At 45.4% G+C, this 24,270-nt stretch overlaps 1 protein-coding gene across 1 annotated transcript in view; it reads right to left on the minus strand.

The window, feature by feature from the left end:
• The window catches only part of LOC126518555 (neprilysin-1-like), an 86,718-nt gene that overhangs the window by 11,153 nt on the left and 51,295 nt on the right, over positions 1-24,270 (minus strand). The window contains exons 7-18 of the mRNA XM_050168336.3: positions 23,333-23,512; positions 22,239-22,379; positions 10,593-10,735; positions 8,951-9,185; positions 8,216-8,314; positions 7,189-7,266; positions 6,524-6,627; positions 5,524-5,585; positions 5,076-5,127; positions 3,522-3,589; positions 1,078-1,208; positions 265-330 (exon numbers count right to left, since the gene is read on the minus strand). Of these exons, the coding sequence (XP_050024293.2) occupies positions 265-330; positions 1,078-1,208; positions 3,522-3,589; positions 5,076-5,127; positions 5,524-5,585; positions 6,524-6,627; positions 7,189-7,266; positions 8,216-8,314; positions 8,951-9,185; positions 10,593-10,735; positions 22,239-22,379; positions 23,333-23,512 (1,359 nt within the window). The remainder of the gene's footprint in view (positions 1-264; positions 331-1,077; positions 1,209-3,521; positions 3,590-5,075; positions 5,128-5,523; positions 5,586-6,523; positions 6,628-7,188; positions 7,267-8,215; positions 8,315-8,950; positions 9,186-10,592; positions 10,736-22,238; positions 22,380-23,332; positions 23,513-24,270) is intronic.

The raw sequence follows: 24,270 nt of genomic DNA on the forward strand, positions 1-24,270 counted from the left end.
ATGCAGAGACAATTGTAACATTCTGCGCCATCGTCATATATGAACCGACTGGCGTTGTAATTACACATCTTTTACAGCCGTTGCTCCGGCGTCATTCAGTGCTAGTTTTCGCATCAAAGCAAATGACGGAGGTTATAACACTTTGACACCCTCGCATCTATAACGAGCAAACGTGGCCTCGCGTCATATAACTGAACAGGCATGCCGGAAGGCTAAAGCGCGCAGCTGCTCCTGCTCACTGATAGAGTAACTGTAACGACTCACGTAATAGGCTTGCTTCACGGCCGTCGAGTCACAGATGTTCTCTTCGAGCGTCGTGTTACCGTTCACCTGCGTAAACATTTGAACGTGAGAAAAGGTACGCTGATTTGGAGGTAAACAATTACGCAAATCCAGCGCAACTGTCGGAATCTAATTGAAGCTGTTACTTATAAGAGAGTTCCTCTTCTGCACCACGTTTTGCAGCTTACGCGCCTGCCGAGACACCCCCCAAGTGACCCAAGTGACACACGGGACCCTCACGCAACACCTGGCGCGCTAATGACGCAGCAGGTGTTCCGTTTCCCCCGCACTGCTCTGTCGAGGCGCGTTCTAGCCAATGGGACTTTAGCTGCCGTTTCGCTGCTAGAGACTGCATACGCCGGCTATTTCGATCAATGGGCCATTTGACGCTTTCGCATCAATAAAGAAAATATGCGCTTGATTTCTAGCAGTCAGAACATTTAGGTGTTGTGTGTTATTTCATTGCGTAATTTCCTAGTCAGCAAAGTCCGGGAAGCTTCAGAAAGAAGTACTGTGCTATCGACAAGACGGGTCGAGTATAGTCAGCTGCCTGACTGACTAGTTGCGACGCGTTTGACAAGTCTTTTTTACCCGCTGTAGGTTTGCTGCAGCTCAGATGCCACTGATATCGTTAATGTGCTAGTGAGATATAACAACAGTCAATCTAAAGTGGCACGTTAAGAAACTTTTACCACTCGTAGCAGGCTCGACGCAAGAAAAAGTTATAATAATAAAAGATGTGGTATGCAAGTTAGCAAACGACAATCGCGCAGTATTGTGTAGAATGAAGCTCACGTAAAGACCGGAGTTCCAAAGAGGAAACTGTGAGAACTGTTCGACGAAGCAGTTTGCACGTTGTCGAAGGTGCTCCAGCGCATCGTCAGGCCACCAGTTGGTGAAATTCCCATGCTTGTCAAATTTCTTGCCTGCGTTGAGATTTTTTTTTGTACAATTTATTTCACACTTTATTCACTATGAGAAGTGAAACAATTTTAGATTAAGAAAACAAATACCCTGTGAGAAAAATGTACCTACTGGGCAATCTTATTTAGCGGAAACACTATGATTGAAGATTACTCGTGACAGATAGCGCAATTCTGACACATATGGATAATTTGAAGGAGCAGACACAACTTGTACGACAAATCGTAGTGTTACCTTAGGTAACTAACAATAGATTCACTAAATAACTACATAGTCGTTCACATTAGCGTTCTAAGTCATATCCATTTTGCAGAAATCCCGTGTTGTGCACGAAGCATAAGTACGTCCTCGATCTAATTCTGTGGCGAAATATATCGATGTTAATGAATACATTGTTGCGCCAAAAAAGGAAAATAAAGACTTGGGAAGAAAGAGTACGAAACGACAGATTCGACTCTTCCTTCCCAAGCCTTTATTTTCCTTTTTTGGCGCAACAATGTATTCATTAAATCCTAACCAACTCGCCCAGCAACAAGTTCTACTCAACTATATTGATGTTGTAACTAACACATATCAGCACAGTGATTAAGTCGAGGCAGGTTACCTATTTAGTAAGTTAAGATCCAAGTACTCTCTCTGCTGTATAGCTATCAACGTGGAGACGTGCCAAGCTAAGTCTTCTTGCGATTTGTGAATTTCCGTCTTGAAGGACGCGAAATTTTCAAGGCAAGCTACATATGCCCCTTTCCATCACCCAGAACTGTAGGGATGTTCGAGTAGAGAAAAATTCAAATCTAATCGGATGCGAATACTCGAGGAAAAGCTACCTCCAAATATCGGACTGAATACTGAGTATTTCCAATTTCTAAACAAAGTGAAGTATAAATGCTCTGCAGCGTTTCGAACAAAAGGCTTATTTGCGTCATTTGATACATCTAATGCCAGTATCGACTAGACTTACACTCAACGGACAAACTTGTAAGCGAGAAACAAAGGGAAATGGGTCGTATCTTGTGCGTCATGACAATGACAAACGAAATAGAGAAACAGCACGTCACCGAATGCACATAGTAGAGTTCAGTGACCGTTGAAGGAGTTAGGTGCCATATTACAGCATCGCACATCGTTTCATAATAATCATTCGAAGAGACTCCGCTCTCACAAGCATCCCCCCCCCCCCCCGTATTCTACAAAACAAAAAAAAAGCTTCGTTGTCCCATTGTATAGTATTCGAATGAAACGAATATTCGACAATTTCTAATTGTGAAGACTTGACTCAAATAGCAAGCGCTATTCGATTCTTACTCGAAATCCTGAATATTCGCACACCTCTGCGGGAATGTTTATACTTGTGCGTGTTGTTTTCTTCTGCCGTGACTTCGTAAACTATACGCGCATTGACATTGGCAGGGCCCTTGACGCGCATTGGTGCGAGCAGTTTGCCCCTTTTGTGAGGCAGTATCCTTTGACAATAACTGTGTGAGTCGCTCGCGCAGAAACGGCAGCGTTACTGTCAACAGTCCTGTGCGACAGTTCCTAGATGCGGTGTGTATCTCCACGTGCGGGCGCAGCTAGTGCTCTTTTTCTCTCTCCCTTTGTTTTCTCTATTTTTGTCCGTTTATTTCTGTCAATCAGTCCAGGGTATCAAACCGGGCGGGCGATGTGGCTAACCTCCCTACCTTTCCTCTCTTTCGTGATCACATTACCGCACGCGAAACAGTTGGAAAACGGCGCAAGAGGTAAAAACTGCCGACAACAACTCACGCGTACATATCACTCTTAGAAAATTAGTCATTGTAGTTAGTCCAGTTATCACGCTATTTACACCCTGGTATAACTGCACTTGGTAACGGTGGAGTTTGTAACATTTCTCACTGAACAAGATAGCCACTGTTACTAATGGGTCTCAGCTACCAATCACAAATGCAGTTAGCACCGCCGGATACAAAAGTTCTAGTCTATAACACATTCATCGAAACCACTCTGGAATATGCCAAACGTGGTCCGATATATAGATGCGCTCTATATGTGCTATAAACTTTGTATCCGGTAGCACTAACTGCGTTTGCACTTGGTAGCTGAGACCCATTATTAACAGTAATTAACCTGATTAGTCAGTAATGTTACAAACTATATCGTTACCAACTGCAAGTATATCGAGGTGGTAATAGTGCGACAACTTATAGTAACTACAACGTACTTTTTGTAAGAGCATACGTTAGCACTTCTGGTGTCCCTGGTGCGAAGAGGTTGTTACTGTGGGATGACAGGCAGTCCATAAAAGAAATTATGCAGAAAGTAAGCTTTGTACTCACCGAAACCGGCAAAGCCGTGGGTAATCTCGTGTCCAATGACGACGCCTATGGTGCCAAAGTTCAGGTACCTACAAAGTGATAGGAGACTCTAATGAGACAGTGATGCGCTACAATTCAGTGGGCCCAAGAAAGTTCATTCTATCGAAACAGTGGAAATAACTGTATTTCTGTCCTTGCAGTTTTCAAATTTCGATGAACACGCTGTTGTCGTCGACAGGCGTTGAACAAAAAAGAAGAAAAAAAAAGAAGACGAAAGACAGAAAGAGCAAATCACGCAAGAGCTTTATTGCGCTTCATTCCAGTGCTTTTCGCATGGAAGCTAACAAACAATGGATTTGGATGAAGCCAAGAAACGCACAAGGGAAATTAACTGTTTTCTCATTGTTCTTGAAGCGCATAGTTATTCAAACATGAAGGTTAAGTTTTACGGCAAACTTGGAACTTTGCCGCCGGTGGGAGCCGAACCCAGAACCTCTGCGTGACGCGTGTCACGCTCTACCGACTGAGCTACGCCGACAGCTGTACGTCCATCCACTTTCTTGGCTATTTACGAGCACACACTGCGCCTTTGTAATCTCGGATGTCACGCAGCACGCGTCACGTGTATTATGTGATGTTAAGGGCAGACAACTAACTGGCAGACAAATCTATTCGGGCACAGAGGAAGGTAATTAACTATAGGAGGGAGCATTGTATGTAACGCAGCCAGCCTTGGCAAGCGAACTCTCCGTGAAGGAAGCCATTCCCTTTGATTATAACGCGATAGCATTAAGGATCCCGTGTAGCCCAATACCCGGTGTCGGCGTCCGCCGGCGGCGGCGTTGTCCGTCAGAAAAAAATCATCCCGAACCACAACCACACGGGCTCTTCGCGTGGCGCAGAAGCGTCACTGAACTAATTGAATTTTTCAAAGTGAGAGGCGTCAGAAAATTCCTAAAGTCCGACTTACACACGGATTGTAATTTGAACATGCGAGAAAATAATTTGAATATAGCAGAAGACGTAATATACGATGAACACAATAAGCGAGAACCGAGAATGGGAAGTGCCGAAGCACTCGGTTATTATAGTATGTTCTTATCGGTCATTACAGTGATCGGATCTAATAATAAACTGAAATGTATAGCAATGATGCTGCATCGTTGACGTCAGATTCTGCTGCGTTGTCAATTCCGCCGCCTTGTCAGCTCTCATAGGCCAGCAAAGTGGCTACGCCCTGTATCATTGGCTCGAACAGCAATATATGGCGGAATTTGACAGCAGTCAGAGTCCAGGGCTCGTATTCGCAAGAAGTTCTCCAGAATTTCCGTGATAACCGATACGAAAGATAAAAAAAAAACGATACGAAATGGTCATCAGCGTTAACCGTAACGATCGTTACGAATCCTTACTCGCTACGAGTTGCCAGCTAGCTACAAACCGCCAATAGCGATGTTGGGCCTGATGCTACTGGTGAAAACGGTCAGCCAATGGCAAACAACACTCATGAACGAAGTTGTCGAATCTGGTCCCAGAACAGCACTTCGGAAATGAATGCGAAGGAATCTCACTCACTGTGGCCTGTCGAGAATGAGCATGGGGGAACGCAAGATCCCGGCTGGGTAAACTGCAGTGAGCAAAGTGCGGCGATGAGTAGCAGGAAGAAGGCGATATAATTAACATTGCAGTACATTTGACAAAATGTGAAACATGAAAGATTCATTGATCGAAACGAGTGCATTGGCCACAAATATTCCTTTACTCGAAGAAAAAGACCGAATTACAGCGTGCAGAGGTACTCTTTTTTGCACACTCGAAGTTACCGTACTTATGTGACGTGAAATTTTCACCCAAAAAGCAGCGGAAGAAAATCATTGGATGTGTGCATCCCAAATACTAGTTACCATTAGTTTAATCGTTTCTGCTTTGCTAATTGCAGCGATATAGGCATCGGTCGCAGTCCTGTTCTACTGTGACGTCTCTCTAAATAGAATGAGGTAACAAAAGATGTCTGTATACTCACTAGCGTAGTTGCCTCGGATGTCATAGAACGCGTTTACGATCAGGGGATTTGTCGCCCACTCCCTGTAATAGTGAACAAGAAAAGTGCCAGGGAATATATAGTCGTAGTGAGGATTACCTCCAACACAAGTCATCAAGCTAGTTATGAGCTCTAAATTTTGTATGCCATCTTATATTGTTCAAACATTTTCTTTTTAATTCGCCTGCGAAAGATAGCGCTGTTCCGCCTGTTCATGTGGACTAGAAGAGGCGCAAACTACCTGCATAAGAAATTGCAATGTCCGGGTGGCTAGCTAAATATACATTTACCAATTAATTTTATAAAGTATTCCCTTCAGGATACAGCAGCCGAGAAATAGTGAGGTCACGTCTTCTTAGTAGAAATCCTAAGATGTCACCACTTAAGAGATATCCGTACTGTTGAAAACCTCCTTAATATGCACTGGTTTCGCAATTGATATTATCCCCAATTTCTAGAGGTATATACTTTCAGGAAACTGTTATTTGGAATACCAATGTATGTCGTAGCGCAGCTTTAGGGCGGATATCTCGAAAGTTGTGCTAGCTTTAGGATGTGACTTCTCTGCTGCACAGCTTCCATTCCGCAACTTCAACGTGCGCCCAAAATGTTATTGGCCACCTAGACATTGTGATTTATCGTGAGGCTAATTCCCGCCACTTTCAGAAATTGACCTGCGAAGGCGGAACAGCGCTATCTCCCACATAATTCTTTCATAAAGATCTGTTCGAACTGGAAAAATAAAAATCGCTGTATATTTGCAGCGTAAATATGCGAAGGCACGAAATCCTTAGACACGCGGCCGTATTGAATCGCGGAAACCTCTCTCTTCATCCCCATACCCCTTCCCCCATTGCAGGGTAGCAAAACGGACGTGCATCTGGTTAACCTCCCTGCTTTTCCTGTCTTCCCATTTCTCTCTCTCTCTCTCTCTCTCTCATTTAATGACACAGTGAGACTAAGAGAACGACCAGCAACTTACTTTTCCTTATCGACAGGCTTCGTAATCTTGGAGAAATCTCTGGCAAACTCAAAGCGTCGTACCTTGAGAATGTTCACGAGAAAGTGATCGTCGTCTATTTCAAGCTGTGAAAGGAAAAAAAAGAAAAAGAGAATTACCATCATGCACTTTCGTGCGATGGGGCGCAAACTGTCACTCAACTGAAGAGAAACGTACAGTCGAGCGTAAACGCCATAGCAGCGCAAGAAGGAGAGCCGGTGTGTATATAACCCAGTTTTGGGCCACAATGACGCTACACGGGAAAAGCATTGGCCCGACAGTGACCCTTCATGCCGTTGCCTCTCGGGGAAAGCTTTTGGAGCATGGAACTGGCGAGAGAAAAGAAAACTTCTCTCGCAAATTCACCTTTCAGCGTAAAATTGACCCAGACACCATGTCTATGGAACGAAACAGTTTTGCCGTAGTCCTTGGTTTGTCATCGTAACGCACCTCCTATAAGGCTGCTTTGCCGCGAATTATGGCGTTTCTGTTGAGTATTGATAACGACGGATTTCAGTGCATCTGTTGCTTTGACACAAACGAGACTGCACACTTTTAACGAAGCAAGATATTTAAGGCAAACGAGACCTACCTTCCAACTTCTCTTCATTAAAAACAAAATGAAAGCAAACCAAAACGATGCTCACGTCATGGTATTCTTTGTCCAGTTCAACTGGATCCAAGATGAACTTCGGGAAGCCCACTTTTTGTCCCATAGCGGCTACCTGGGCACAAAAAACATGATGAGATTGCTGAACTGAAAAGTTTGTTCGCGTGAATAATAATAATAATAATAATAATAATAATAATAATAATAATAATAATAATAATAATAATAATAATAATAATAATAATAATAATAATAATAATAATAATAATAATAATAATAATAATAATATCTGTTGCATTCACGTCCACAGCGTGCTCTGCTCGTAGACATAAAGAGCGACTCTAACGCGACAGCATTATGACGTCCTACCATTCCATGACTGTCCATCAAATCCACATGTACTTGCTCCCCTTCCCGTGGTCATCTGTGAACTATTACGACCATGTAATTAACTGATCCTAGCTACCTAACAACACCTTACTACCATTATCTGCTGACAGCATACCGATAACTACTCCTCACGTCCTCCTTAGGATACGCTCATTCTGACAACTTATGATGAATCATTTACACCTCTCTATCACAGTGGTTATTGCGCACCACTGACTAATGGCAGTTGTCCACGGACAACACAACAGGCACAACCACTGCAGTTTGACGCGCAAAGCGCGTGGCCTAAACGCCACATTTACTTTAACTCTTACTGTAACTTAAGACACTTAACTTACAGTAACATTTACTGTAACTCTTGCTAGGACATATCGCACACTGGTAAAAAGGAACGTACCACCGAGCTTTTTCATTACGCTGTCTCCGAGAACGGCGCGCCGAAATTTTGACTTTAAAGTGTCTAAAACGTAGGGTATATGGCACCTTGCGGCTTCTGAACCGCTTCTGGCGTATGCAGCCAGCGAAAGTCATAGCCTTCTTCAAGGTCTGGTTCTGTCATCCTAAGAAAGTCGACGCTGGATCGTAGATTTCGACACCACCTAAGACCGGTAAAACTGTCCTGCGTAATGCTATCGTATCGAGAAAAAAAATCACGCTATCGCAAAAGCACTCACCTTCTCACGACAGAGTTCCTTAGTCTTTTCATCGAGGAAACTCTGCCTCGGAAAGGTTTCCACGTAGGCATTCTTGATCTCGTCAATCAGCAATCCTACCTGCGCAGAGAGTGTTTAAAATGCACCCGGTAAACATTAAGTTAAACAAAAAAGCTGCATAATGTCTGGAGCTTCGTATTTAACAAATCCACCTGCGCATTAATGAAGACCCTTGGACCATGGCCGTACGCGTCGATGGCACAGAAAGCCACGAAAGCGTTGTTGAAATACCTCAAGTCGAATGGTGTTGGTAACCGTGTGTAGACTCGGTGCGAACCTTCAAATCTGCGCGAAATTGTGCCCCCCCTCCCTCTCTCTCTGTTCCCATACCCCTTCCCCCAGTGCAGCGTAGCAAACCAGACATGCGTCTCGTTATATCCTCCCTGTCTTTCCTGTCTTTCATCTCTCTCTCTCTCTCTCTCTCTCTCTCTCATCTGCGCATCAACCTTCGGCAAAGATATAGCCTTATGTCGCCGTACATATATAGATATATAGATGTAGTTCACACCAGCAGTAGTTGTGGTGTGAACCTTTCTTCTTGTCTTTTGTGTTTTGTGACAGGTTTTGTTTTCCTTCATATAGCCTTATGTCGCCGTAGATGTCGACAGCGAAATCCAAACTATGGCGGCCGGACCGGTTGGCCGGTGGAAAGAAGGCTCGCGCACGCGTGACGGCCGCGACCGGTCGACGTCGCACCTGGTTGTCGGTGGCCGACGAGGCGAAGTCCTGCCGCACGAACAGCGCCGCCAGGGGCATGCTGAAGCTGTCGCTGAGCAGGCGCACGCACTCCTTCCAGCGCGAGAGGTAGGTGCGCTCCTCGTGGGGGCGCGGCACTCGCCGCCGGAAGTCCAGGTACAGCCGCCGGAAGTGCACGTCCAGGTACGGCATGTACGCCATCACGAACCGCCACGACAGGTAGTTGGCCAGCGTCCTGCGCGGCGCGCCGCACGGGGATGAGCTTCGATACGAGCTTATTTCGCGTAAATGCAAAGTTTTGTGAATGCGTGCAGCACAACGTACAAGAAAGTGGTCCCGAAGTGATACACTGGCAGAGGTATACTCTCGCGAATAGATACATCGCATAAACACAAGCCGTGCACAAAAAAACAACAACAACAACGGGAAGTAGGTAGAGATAGCTAGAAAGGACATTTAAGATCTAATGTAAACGTCATAAAACTGGAACAAAAAGAACGAACATTAATACTAGTAAAAAAAATATGCGGATACCAAGCGCTGTGGGAATGGGTTTAAGTGAAGCTTACATTGGTGTTTGCGAAGAACGCGGTTCTTGTTTAGCGACCGATCCCGAGATCCAGAGCGAGTTGGCCATATTTTCACTAGAAACCGCTTCGCTCAACATGAACCCGTGGCACCCGATCGTGCGCCTCCCGCGCGTGACTGCGAATCGTGCCTACAATCACGAGTACGAAGGAATCGCGACGACTGTACCGCGACGAAGCAGTGACGACATTGGAATAACTGTGGCAAAATGACAACGCTGGAACGACTACGATGGAATGACGACTACGACATTGAGCACGTGCTGGTGGGCGAGTTTGTCATACATGATTACAACGAAGGCGCCAAATAAAACAACGGACGAAGGAAGGAGACAGCTGTAGGTGCGCCTACGTGGTTGTTCCGTGTCGCCTTCCTTCGTCCGTTGTTTTATTTGGCGTCTTCGTTGTAATCGACTACGACGTGACGACAACTGCTTGACGACACCGGAATCACTGTACGACAAAATGACGACGACAGAATGACCGCGACTTTCTGACGATGGCGCAATGATGGCGATGGAATGGAGACGATGGTACGACGACGAGGGAATGACAATACGATGAAGACGACGACCACATGGCGACGATAGGAAGGTCTTTCCAGAGAGACAAAACGTGTAGGCGGATAAGTGTGGCCATATACGTGTGGCCTAGAGCACAGTTACGGCCAATTCGAAGTCCACGAACAACGAAGCCAGGGAAAGCACAGGGAAATAACTGTCTTTTTTTTTTATTGAAATGTAATGGAAAAAGTAAGGAAAAGGAAAGTGGGCGAATAGAAAAACTGTCGCTGGTGGTAGCCAAACTCACGCCTTCCATTTCAATTCATTTGAAGTTAGCCTTATTGGTAAATATATCAAAATGAGTACTCATGAATATCCAGGAAGAAGACCCAAGTTAAAATCTGTATGCGGTACCTACATACGTACATGATAGCATAAACGAGAAATAAAGCGAACCTATAGTAGCGACTACGCCAAAGCGTGGGCTTCACACCCGGAGGAAGCGAACACTCTGTTCTTACGCTCTTTCTTTGAGACTGTGAGAAATCTCACCGGGGACTGGTCTTGTTGAGCAGGTCAAAGAGCCGGCGCATGTAGTTGCTGTCGTTCTCGATGGTCAGGTTGATGCTGGACTCGTCGGTCTGTTGCAGTCCCGCGTAGTCCATGACTATTCGCAAGAGATGGGTCCAATTCAACTGCAGGCAAAAAAAAAAAAAATGACAACGCCGCGGGGCACGGCTTACGTGAGACGCTGCTCATCGTTTCGGGCGGAACATTTGTACGCATAATGCGTGACAAGGGAACAGGAATTTTAAGTCTGAAAGCAAAAAAAAAAAAAAAAGGAAAAGCTGCAAAACTGAACTCGAAAAGTGCGATATGGTTGGAGTATGTTTTCTTGCACGATGCGTGATGATCTCAAAACATAAGGTCGAGTGCATACGCATGCTGGAGTGAAGTGCGTATAGAGCCTCTGATATACAATTATAAAACTCGTTATAACATTATGTTATATATTCTGTTGCGTTTTTAATGAGTTATGTTGTCTTCAATATACTTTCTGTTGAGACACAATTGAATATGGTGCAAGTTTCTTTTTTTTCATGGTTATCCTGTTGACAGTGATAGTGAACCTTTTCTAGAAGAAGCAAGAGTGTTTTTCTCAGTAAAGAAACTTCCATTGTGCGATAATTAAGCCTCGTGTACTCGCCACTCGAGAATACGTAGAGCTTATGCCAGAAAACGCTTGCCTTCTCATAAAAAATATGATTAAATGCTGCCGACCCTTGAGAAAATTGAGCACGAGCACAGCGAAGAGTATTTTCCAGCGACAAATACGTCGTTGCAGATACGTCCGTGCACATCCTGTTAAATGCGTTTTGTGTCCAAAAGCGTTTTTGCTCTTGTAACTAGTAAACTTCTTATTTATTAGCACCTCTATAGTATCTATCTAGTACAAGGACACGTAAAACTCGCTGAAGGTAACTGTTAAGCTCATAATTGCCAAACGGTGAAGGTGGTCCACAGCGAGAACCACGAGAACCACAGCAGGGAACGTATTTGTCTTTCTTTTCTTAATTTAAGATATACGGCAGTCCTAGAAGCAAGCAATCAGGCGTACAAAAAGATACAGAATAAAATAGTGCAAAGCAAATTTAAAGACAGTAGGTCACTCGTGTGTCCCCTTCAGAGAATATTGATTGGGTGAGGCAGTGAAAGTTAATGGGAAGGATAGAATGGCGGATACCTCGTGCAACAGTGCGTTGTTGCAAACGCGGTCACATATGGAGAGCATTGAACATTTTTTATAAATTGCTTATTTCATTCATCAGCAAGGACGGCCTTGAGATCCACGTTGAACGGTCCTGATGACCGTTCCTTTTACTGCAGGAAAAGTGCTTTCACCGTGAAATAATTCGCGAACGAAAACTACAGCTTTGAAAGCTTTAACAGGTTTGTTAATGAACAGTGGCACATTGTCAGATCATTGATTCCTATGTATGTTTTCTTGCTTTCTATATACGGCTCTTATTTGCTTGTCTTTTTTACTCATATAAATTTGCTCTATAATTTCCTTATATTTATGGTTCCTCATATTTGTGATTCTTTCATTTCTTTTGTATGTTCTTTAATACTCAACTGCTTGTTTTTTGCCTTTACATTGATGTAGTATACATTGTACCAATTGTTTCCTACCCGACGTGGTGGCGTAGCAGCTTTGCCGTCGCGCTGAGAAGCCCGAAGGCGCGGGATCGAATCCAGGCCGTGGAGGACGCACATTGATAGGGAACGAAACGCAAAAAGCGCCCGTGCGGCGGGCATGGGGTGCACGTTAAAGAACTCCGGGTAGTCAATATTAATTCGGAGTTCCCCATTACGGCCTCCCTCATGATGATACCGTGATTTCGGCACGTAAAGCCCCATGATTTATTATTACTTCTCCTGTCCGCTACATCGGTCTAAATGTTAATCGTTCCCCGCACGTGTGTGTGCGCGTGTTTTCTTATTGCATCTATTTCATTCATTTTTCTAGTCAACCACTCGTGCTGGAAAAGCTAGGGACCAAAATTGCACGACAAACTGTTGCCCGTACCATCGATCGAGTCAGATCAAATCAATGGCGCACTTTCCGTCAGCATTATTTTGACGACCCATAGTTCTCGACTCGTTTGTAGAATACCCGGCGTTTCAGTTACGCTTCGCGCTGGAAGCTATACTTCGCCCCAAACTCATCAGTCCGGAATATACGTACGGCCGTCGGGGTCCCGTCCTCGGTCGATCGCTTTCTTGCACAATTACACTAAAGGAGCGGCGTCTTTTAGCCCAATTTGTTGCCAATGAAGCGACGCGTTATCGATAGCCCTTACGCCATTAACGCCATCGCACGTGAACACTGTATATAATGTCACTTCCGGGTCAATTTGTCAAATTTCTCTCAGTAGCTCGACGAGCGACTCGGCGAGCCTAGGTCCCTTCATGGCACGCCTGTCTGGGAGAACAGCGCGCCGAAACCCACCCGAGATGGTGCGAGGCGAGTAGTGATTAATTGTCCTCATTTTGGTTCGCCTGTGCCTAAGACCCGCCTAAAATGCCTTCGCACACGATCACCGATCAAGCGGTATAGTTGGATGTGCGGCCAGATGACAGCAAAATGGCCTCATCCTGGCGAACTTGAAAAAAAAAAGTGTAACAGCAGCCTAAACGACAATCGATGACGGCCAGCTGCTGCTTTTTATAGAGTGCGGAAAGCGTGCAACTAGCAACTATTCTCTCTCCTTCCTTCTTTCCCCTCTTATCTTTCTCCTACGATTTCCCAGATGCTTAGCGCTTGAAGTAACGGACTTTAGTAAAAGAACGCCTCGCTTGCTTTCAAGAACAGCATTTCTTTAGAGGCTGAAAATGCTGACCACTGCTCAATATGCTGAAACTCAACCTTTCATGTTATACGTGCGTGGCTTTTTGGCGTAGCATCTGCATGCCACATATGACATACGTAAGATATCTGTACCGATGCCACACAGGCACTTTCGATCGCGATGGAGTCCGATCGGGATCGAATTTTCGCATCACTATTGACGATGATCGCTGCTAAACTGTCCGAAAATTGGGATCGAGTCGAGTGAGCTCCAGCGTCCCATGTGTCGTTAAGTGGCTCCAAAGCAGGTGACAAACTTTCCTAATGTGCAGTAAAATCGCAAAGCAGACACCAGCCTGCGATCGCGATTGATGCACGAAAAGCGACTCACTGGATCTGGACCGATCAAAGTCGTGATTGAAAGAGCCCGTGTAGCAGAATTCTATCAGAATCGAGGTCAATCCGGGTCGGGCTCGATCGCGATCGAAAGTGCCTGTGCGACATGGTATCATTAGAGACGGGGTATGCACAAGGCTCCGCGTATACAAGAAAGAAGGCTAGAATGAAACTAGGAGAATAAGAGTGTCATATTAAGCATATAATTGCACCAAAATTTCGATGTGACATGTCATCTTGGCGTACAGGTGATCGTTAAACGTGCCGCTGTCCCGAAACCTGGCGGCTGCGAACAAATAAAGGCAATGTAAAAACATACGGGCGAATATGCGGAGAGAAATACGCAATTTACCTCGTCTTTATTTCTTTTTTCTTTGCACTCTCCGCGTTTTATTCACGCTTGCCTGCAGATATTTAAAGCAGTGCGAGCAGCATGCAGCCGCTTATTGAGGCCTTTTCCTTCTTTTTATTTTTCATATCTTTTGTGCCTCGTCTTGCGCATTATCTACCACCCCCCCCCCCCTTTTTTTTTTCTTTTCAAGTTTACCGCAACTCCTTGGAAGAGATTCGAGGATTTAATCAGACTGATCCTCATAGATTTAACGTCACCGTCCACGCATTAATTTTTCTCCGCACAATATGAACCACAGATAAGGGATAGAAATGAAATGAAAAGCGTTGGGAAGAAAGAAACAACAAAAGAGTAGAGAACGCGGAGAAGGGCATAACTCAGAGGACGGTGCAGCCAGTGCGCTTCGCTAGCGCGGCCCGGGGCTTATTTATAGCCTGTCAGCGCGCCTGTTAAAGTGTCGCGACGAAGGCTAGCGCGCCACCGTGAGGGGCTGCCCCCCCTCTGTGTACCGCGCCGCCGCGTGCTTAGCGCTCCTGTTTGCACCCTCTGGCACGAGACCGCCGCTTACAGGACACACCCCGGTGCACCCCTAATTATATAACGCTACAGCTGCTGCGTCTCGGACGCTTGCCGGACCTTATGCCCCAAGTGTTTCGGAGCAGCGAAGAAAGGGTTGCATATCAAATTCCTATATTACGCGGCGCGGCCTACGTCGCTTATACTGGAAGGTGTGTTAAGTTAAAACATTCCGTTGAGCTTCGGGACGCTCTTGGATCTTGAGGGTACCCGGATCTGATTTCTGGATCTGGTTTGCGCCCGACTAAGGCGCTTATAGCCCAGGTGTGTATAGCCCGGGTGCTTAGAGCCATTGCTGCGGCATGCGGGCCTCGGGGAAGACTGCGTAAGTTACCCGTGTGCCAGTAATACACGCTTCTCAAATAACGGACGTCCGTCTAGAGCCAACGTTTTGACAAAGAGAACCTCCTTAGTCAAGTCCTCCTATCAAAACAGCTCTTGCCACACCCCTTGTTCGACCAATGCTTACAATACCCTACAAGTTTATTTTGACGAGAAACACACAATTGTCAGGGGGGGTTGACGTAAAGGCAAACAAGTGTCTAACAAAGCGCCAGAAAGCCTCTCTCCACGTGATACAGTATTTCCAGCAAAGGAAAATAAAATAGAGAATAGAAAAAAGACATACGTCATACACTGTGCAACAAGGTGCAAGTTACATAAATGCGTTTCACAGATTCAAACATGTATTTCACATAAAAGCTCACATTCAAATAAACACAACATAGCAAAACATGGAAGCAATACTGTTCGTACAGTGAAATGCGCGCATTCAAATTTATATGTTAAAGAAAAAAAGTCTTCACGTTACCACGAAACGGCTTATACTATAACGCTCAACCTGAGAAGGACAGCTTATACACGGCGATATTCTTTCTGAAAGTGTAAATGGACATGTTTTCAACAATCATAGTTGTACCTACTGGATTATGGTTAAGGAAGTCCGAAATCTGGTAGGTCACTTTCTGTGGGCCACAATTAGTACGTATTTTCTTTTCGAGATAATTTTGATGCCGCAAGTCACAGCTGTCTTCTCCAGCCCCCAAGTAATAATAATAATAATAATAATAATAATAATAATAATAATAATAATAATAATAATAATAATAATAATAATAATAATAAAATAATAATATTAACAATGATGATGATGATGATGATGATGATGATGATGATGATGATGATGATGACGACGATGACGATAAAACTTTATGTGGTTCAGTGTTCACTTGCTTATGAATAACAAGTGCACACTTTTTCTTAATATATATTCAATGTGTTGATAGTCGGTGCTTACAAAAAAAAGGTACGGTGTGACTAAAATATGATGAATCTGCGATTACACATAAGATTGCCCTGTATAATAAGTACCGCATACACTGATCACTTCAAACGTCCATCTTCCTGTGTGCGTGCCACTTGCCTTGTTTGCAGTGTACGACAAGCAATATGGCGCATACTTATTGCTAGTTGTACCATGCAAGTATTATTTCCAGGCATCAGAGGCGAACTGGAAGACAGGAACCACAGCAGTGAAAGCTTCGATCAAGCATGAAAAGACTGAAAGAGTGGCACGGTGACAGATTTCACTGTCACGGCTTGGTGACTTGGGTGAAACTGCGTTTGCTTTCCTTGTCAGTGTCGTTCCTTGTCACCTACGTACGCCCTTGAACGATATGTGACCGAGCCCACTTGCCCCCCGCAAGATTGGTTCAGATATTCACATGTTCAAAAGTAGTTCAAATGTTCAACGGGAAAGTCAGTTGATACCTAATAACAAGTTAGATTCAAATCCACGTATCACAGGCAACCGTTACTCAAAAACAATTTCGGTGTGCTGCCTCGTATGTTGCTGAAAACTCTACATGTTCTTTGGATTATGGACTAGCACGCGATTATTGGGAAACATTCGAAACGTTCTTTGGATTATAGACTAGCACGCGATTACTGGGAAGCATTCGAAACGTTCTTTGGATTATGGACTAGCACGCGATTATTGGGAAGCATTCGAAACGTTCTTTGGATTATGGACTAGCACGCGATTATTGGGAAGCATTCGAAACGTTCTTTGGATTATGGACTAGCACGCGATTATTGGGAAGCATTCGAAACGTTCTTTGGATTATGGACTAGCACGCGATTACTGGGAAGCATTCGAAACGTTCTTTGGATTATAGACTAGCACGCGATTATTGGGAAGCATTCGAAACGTTCTTTGGATTATGGACTAGCACGCGATTATTGGGAAGCATTCGAAACGTTGTTTGGATTATGGACTAGCACGCGATTATTGGGAAGCATTCGAAACGTTCTTTGGATTATGGACTAGCACGCGATTACTGGGAAGCATTCGAAACGTTCTTTGGATTATGGACTAGCACGCGATTATTGGGAAGCATTCGAAACGTTCTTTGGATTATGGACTAGCACGCGATTATTGGGAAGCATTTAAAACGTTCTTTGGATTATGGACTAGCAAGCGATTATTGGGAATCATTCGAAACGTTCTTTGGATTATGGACTAGCACGCGATTATTGGGAAGCATTCGAAACGTTCTTCGGATTATGGACTAGCACGCGATTATTGGGAAGCATTAAAACGTTCTTTGGATTATGGACTAGCAAGCGATTATTGGGAATCATTCGAAACGTTCTTTGGATTATGGACTAGCAAGCGATTATTGGGAAGCATTCGAAACGTTCTTCGGATTATGGACTAGCACGCGATTATTGGGAAGCATTTGAAACGTTCTTTGGATTATGGACTAGCAAGCGATTATTGGGAATCATTCGAAACGTTCTTTGGATTATGGACTAGCACGCGATTATTGGGAAGCATTCGAAACGTTCTTTGGATTATGGACTAGCACGCGATTACTGGGAAGCATTTGAAACGTTCTTTGGATTATGGACTAGCAAGCGATTATTGGGAATCATTCGAAACGTTCTTTGGATTATGGACTAGCACGCGATTATTGGGAAGCATTCGAAACGTTCTTCGGATTATGGACTAGCACGCGATTATTGGGAAGCATTAGAAACGTTCTTTGGATTATGGACTAGCACGCGATTATTGGGAAGCATTCGAGACGTACACTTTCAGAGGCGTAGCGAAGTCGTGAAGGGCATTCTGAAGACACTCCCAATCGGCGCTGTCTTGTGAGAAGTTCGTCAGCACTTTCTCAGAAAATCATGAAGAATGACGCGGAAGTTCATTTTGATGTGTTGATCATCACGCAGAGATTGCCAACTTGAAATGCGGGGCTTCAGTGAGGTTTCCTCTCCTCTCGCATAAAATACGCTTACAGTGTTTCTATAATAAGCAGTTGTGATTGCCCTACATGCTGGTTGTAAGTACGCAAAAAAATGCTGCACGCTTAAGAGAAAGCAACTTAATTTTACAACAATGCGCAAAAACCAGCGACATACTACCACGTGTCTTTTTATTTCTTTTTTTTTATTAGTCCAGCTTATCTTAAATATCGCCTGGGTCGGATACCGCAATTGCTTGCACGAGAAATCGTAATGTCCAATTGACTGATTAAAAAACAAATCATTAATTACCTTTCTAATTATCCAATCTAGGGCACAATTGAGAACTTGAAGCTTAGCAGTAGTCAAGCAATGTTTACTTAGCAGAAATCGTAAGATTGGACTGCAATATTTTTTGTAAAGTTAAACTGCGCTAGGGACGAGACACCCAGGTAGAAGGAGACAAGACGAACGCAGTCGCTAGGGACAAAAAAAAAAGGAAATGTCTTACCAACTAGCCTCCCAGCGCACTCTCCTGGACTGAAATGTCTCGGTGGTGTAAGTGTGGTTGCCGTGATGCACGACACGCACACACAGGGACATTTCACACGTAAACACGGGAGGTGCGCAGAGCCTGTGTACACTCCGTGTTTACGGGTCAGTCGGTGTTCCTGTTTTTGTGTGTATATATATCGCGCATGAGCGCTGTAGCTTGCACTATCGAGACGTGCCGTACCAAATAATCACCGTCGACGCACTTCAAAATGTTACTGATGGCGTCGGTTCTTAACCACGTTTCTCCCGCATCATTTCCGCGGGCGAGGGCGTACTACCGTTGCGCAGCCGCTTCATTTTACCACCCTGTGTGCGGTGACCTCCCCGAATTCCTGTTTCTTAAGTGCGTCCTGTGGTCCCGAATTCCCATCCCGGGCCCCCCACGCTCGACCTTGTTCTACTTTTGGACCACCGATGTGCTGCTTGGTCGTACCCTCCAGGCGGTGCGCCTACTGAGCACGTCGACAAGAATATTTATCATGCCACGTGTACTCAGGGCAGTTCCCTCGCCAGTGCTAAGAAAGAAAGAAAGAAAGAAAGAAAGAAAGAAAGAAAGAAAGAAAAGCTGACTGGTTGAGCCTTGTGCTCCAGAGATCCGCACTCAGTCAGACGGACGACATATACGAGGCAGGTTGTAGCGTCGCGTTGACCTGGAGCCAATGTTATGGCTAATCAGGCGGCGCTAGCACGCGAACACACACGCACACATGCAGGTACACATCTGCGTGCACGCACATGCACACACGCACGTACACATATATACACACGCACACACGCCCGAAAGAGGGCCGTGAGTTCACGCGTCGGCGACTAATTGGAGCCCTCTTCCTCCCGCGCGGTGCGACAAACCGTTCGTGAGCTCCACGCGGCCAGCGAAGCGACAGGTCGTTAGCGCCGAGCCGAAATGGCTTCGGGCTTCGCGATCTCGACGTTCCCGAGGCACTTGTAATCGATCTCTCTCTCTCTCTCTCTCTCTCTCTCTCTCTGTTCAGCGCGCAATCCTCTTCTCCCAAGGGACGCGCGGCGCGGTGGTACCGCAGGGGGGCGGGGGGAGGGGGGAATCCTCCGGCATCAGCTGTGGCGTGGTGGCTGTCGAGGGTGAAGGAGGGAACTGAGTTAAAGAGCTACACGCTTCGCACTATTGAGCCAGGGTAGGAGTAAACAGTGTTCTTCCAGCTTCGGTTGTTCGCGCTTTGCTCCTTGTTCCCCTCCACCAGCTCGTTTGAAAACAATGTTACGCTTCCTTCTTCTTGTTTGCTTTTTTCGACGCCACTTATATAAAGAAACTTTCACTTCCTCCCGTTTGCGTGTTTGGAAACGGTAGCTCTCGCTGTCACGAACAATTCCTCATTCTTTCTTTTTTTTTGCTTTCACTCTTCAGAAGAGGCAACCAGTTTCTGATTGGAAGGAATGGACCATCGTTATACGTGCCCTCGGGGGAGTCATTTGAGTTGAAGATATCGCCCTGGCTTCCGCAAACGGCTCTGCCCTATACCAGACCTCCAATTACTTTCTCTCTCTTTTTTATATATATTTCTGGAACTGACCGAGTTTCCGAGCCACTATAGGTCCGCTTTGTGCTACTTAAGGAACCGCACGATGAAGGTGCACGGCACCTGAGAAGCTCGCGCAGCGCGCGGCCACTCAGTCGGGGCCTCGAGGGGTCACGTTCGCGGTCGCTGGCGAGCACTTTCTGAGCGATAGCGGCAGAGTTTGGACAGGAACGCCCATTCGTCGCGGCACGAACGGATGGTGGACGAAGGGAAGTGAAGGCGTGAAAAAATAATAATAAAGGAGATCCCTTGGCCGGGAGGATCTGTTGGCTGTAAGTGATAGCGTCGAAGCTCGAACGACAAAGGTGTGTTCAACGCGAGATCATCGAACAACGGAAGGATTAGAAATAACACTCTGGCCGGAAATTCAACGTTTATAGCAATTTTATATTTTACACGATAGCTCTAGAGAGAGTGAGATAGATAGAGAGAGAGCTCATATAATTGAAGGAAGGCAGAGAGGTCGATCTGAGCTAGCGCGCTCTCACCTGCTGCTCTGCACAGGGGGAGGGGACACGGGGCGTGAATGTGTGATGAGAGATTATGATGACATAGAAGACTCATCCAGGCTCATAATTTCAATCGTTATCCGAAAAAAGAAAATAAATTGAGAGGAATGCCAGTGATTGAAGAGCGGCGTGTTCAGCATTCATCGTTCACGTCGAAATCGGCTGATTTATTTATCTAGGTGCAAGAATGCAAATCTTTTTGGCACCTTCACATGGTAGAGGAAAAATGGTAACATAGTGTCCATTGTGATTAAAAGAAACGTTGATTAAGTGAACGTTGAACTCAACGGCGGCTGCTTGAAGGACGAGGCGAGGGATGGAATAAGAAGTGATAAGGAGAAACAGTTGGCAGTGTTAATGTTCCCCGATATATGAAAGGATACGTGATCCTGAACTCAGATGAAGTAGCGACGCTATGCTACTATGAAGGAGAAAGTCTTGAATATCAGTCGTCAGAAATATTATGCACGGGACTGCCGCTGAAGAACTGTGTAAATATCTAAGAACAGTTTGCTAGAATGTAAGCTGCACAACGAATTTTACCTGGTAACGGCAATAACAGAACCAAAATGAAATCATCGGAAGTTTCAATGGAAGTTGGATATGTTATCTTAACCTCAGTTTTTAGTTTGTTTTTTGAAGATAGCTGTTAGGTAGCGGACAACATCGGTACTTTCACTTTAACAAAGCCGTTCGGCTCCCAGCGCGCATGCGCCTCTCCCCGCTCCGTCCCTTGCGCGCCTGAGAAGACGGCGGCGCGCACCCTCACCGCCCTCCTCCCTTGCGAGAGCAAGAAGACACCACCGCATCAAGCCGCCGTACTTCCCGACTCACACTCGCAAGCTTTCGCTCGCACCTACAGCATACGACGAGCGGCTGCGATGTCATAGCAGTTCGACTTTATACAGAATATCACGGCGACGCCGACGCCGACGGCGGAAGTTCGCCTGGTGTGCCCATATATGATTGAAATCGCAATAAAACAGCGTAATAGAAGAAACAAACAGGACAGAGCCATATCACAATGCGAAATTAATTATTATATGGTACTTAGGAGATGTCGCCTTTAGTTGGAGCCGCATACTTTTTTTCACATAGAGAGTTAACTATTCCTTTTTAAATATCTAAGTGAAAAGGAGTAGCCGGCGCCAACTGAATGCTACATCATCTCTTAAGTATCATAAAATTAAAGAAAAATGTCATCCGATGCGTAACCGTCGTCGCAGAGACACGTTCTTTAAACAGACATGTCGTCTATCAAAAGACACATGCTCACTCTCAGACCTTTCTCTGGGAAGCCAATCGCTTTACAACTAATTTCCTGTTAAAGATGGCGTCACTCAGTCGTAATGACATTAGCTATATCTCGAGGAAGGTTTGAGAGTGAATATGAGTTCTCTAACTTACATGATGTCTGTTTAGAAAACGTGTCTCTTCAAAAATTGTTGCGCATTGGATGACGCCGTCAGTGTACCAAAGATTGCACAGTCTGATCAGTAAACGCCACTTGAAGTTGGAGATCTGTCCTTCCTGTTTCTTCTCGTCCGCTGTCCATATTGCCCTGGCCTTGGCCTTTGAAAACGCACCAAGTAGCTCAGTTGTATTCATCACCTATGTTCATTCATTCATTCATAGAGGAGGTTAAACTACAACCTCTGGCGCCATGTCGTGCAGTTCTGCGAGTGTGACGCTGATCATGCCCGAGTCGTAGTTTGAGGACGAGTCATTGGCCGCGCTGCCATTGGATACTGCTCCGCTGGACCCCGATCCGTCGAATTCGCTGGAGTGGGATACCTGTGCGCAATAGACATCATAGCCAATCAGAGCGCGGCAAAAGGGTTAATGCACATTTATTACAAACGTCCCAGACTATACTCAAGTGACCAGAAGGTCAGCCGGCGCCCTAGCTCACTTCGCAGAGTGCAATGCGAATTTCCAACGTAGGTTGCGGGTACGGGTCCCGTCGGGGAGACCGTTACCTTTTCTACCAATTCCTTTTCTCTCTTTCTTTATTAAAATACAAAGCCTATGGGAAATTTAAATTTAGCAGTCAATAATAAATCATTCTATATTTCAATAAAGAAAACTAGTCTTCCCAATGAGCGCATTTCCTTGCTTCATTGCCAGTTGGCTTCTCATGGCTACAACTAGCACATTTTCTCCCTTAGTTTAACCGAATAACACGAAACACTGTTGTTCAACAAAATACACTATCTCGTGCTTCTCGCGATCAATGCTGCTAATGCGTTTTTCATATTGAGTGAGATCAATAACTTGCACGTCTGCTTTCAACCAAGATGTCATTTCTCTTCGCAAAGCAGCTAGGGCCGCATTTCTGGCAGAGAAATATCCGGAATTTTTACTTGTGGAGACTGCTCAGTAATGAATGCATTTTTTTTTAAATCTTTCTGTGCAGTCTGCACCGTGCTTTCGTGGAACGAGATCCAATTTGAGAGATTAACACTCTAAATTTAAATTTCGCGTCCTTTGCGCGTTATATTGTTCCCATAACATAATTGTCATCTAACTTCCGTGCACATTATTTCTTTAGCGCATGCAGCGCCCCCAATTCAATCCTGTCAGGAACTCGTTGCGAGGCTGATATGCGCGTGCACTTCAAAAAAAAAAAGGAACTTTTACATTACGAGTATTGTTAGGAGACAATGGCCATGGGTTTACTGGGCGCGTTTTCTCAAGTTTTATCGATGGTTGGCCGCAAACCGTGACCGGAAGGTCTCGACACGTACGTTGGCAAACTGTATTTCAAAGTCGATGACTTCTTCGACATCTCTCTCCGGGTCCTTGGCACCGAGAAGCCTGGCCGACTGCGCCAGGATTTCCCGGTAGAGGCGGAGAGCCTCGCGACACTTGTCGTCGGTCTCGTTGAGGTAGTACTCGCTTCGAAGCACGGGGGACCCGCTGAATATCTGCGAACAAGGCGGCAAGGAATTATGCGTTGTTGACGGGTAAGAACAACCAGAGTGCGTACAATGTCACGAACCAGAGTGCGCGCGTTCTGTGCTGCAAGCCACTGTGACTGAGAAGCATCGCAGACTTCGAGGGCCTGATTTAACCACGCAAGTACAGTCGGCGCCTAAAAGTTTACGGGGTGCAGGTTCCACGTAAAATCGTAATTTCTGCTCATTTCGGGCACGCAGTGTTTAAATGGATGATGGAACGTTGCGTCCGTCGCACACAGTGCTGCAGACTGCAAATTTTATCTTCGGGCTACGTGCCAGAGCATGGGGGAAATTCAGTTTTTTTTTCGCCGAGCGTTGCGCCTTACAGACTACTGGCTCCGGCAGTAGGCATGCGATTGCCAGAAGTAGTATACAACGAAACAGCAACCCGCGTTCTAGACTTAACATACTAGACATCAGTAAACATCACACATATATGACGGGATGCGCGCCACCGCAATTGAGAAGAATAGCTAAGGCCTCATGCCGGTGAGCGTGAGATTACCAGCTGCGGTCGCCGCATATACTGATAGAGCCGGGGTGCAAGAACGCTCATGCTTCGAGCGTTAATTAGATATTACTTCTGGCCCAGTACGCCCAAAATTAACCCGGAGTCTCCCAGTACTGCGTAACTCATAGTCAGATTGTTGCATCGAGACGCAAAATCGATCAATCGTGAAAGCTGGGGTCGTATTCTCGGACGGTCACTTTCGGAGATATCACTT

This window comes from Dermacentor andersoni, chromosome 3 (assembly GCF_023375885.2).
Source record: "Dermacentor andersoni chromosome 3, qqDerAnde1_hic_scaffold, whole genome shotgun sequence".
Lineage (NCBI taxonomy): Eukaryota > Metazoa > Arthropoda > Arachnida > Ixodida > Ixodidae > Dermacentor > Dermacentor andersoni.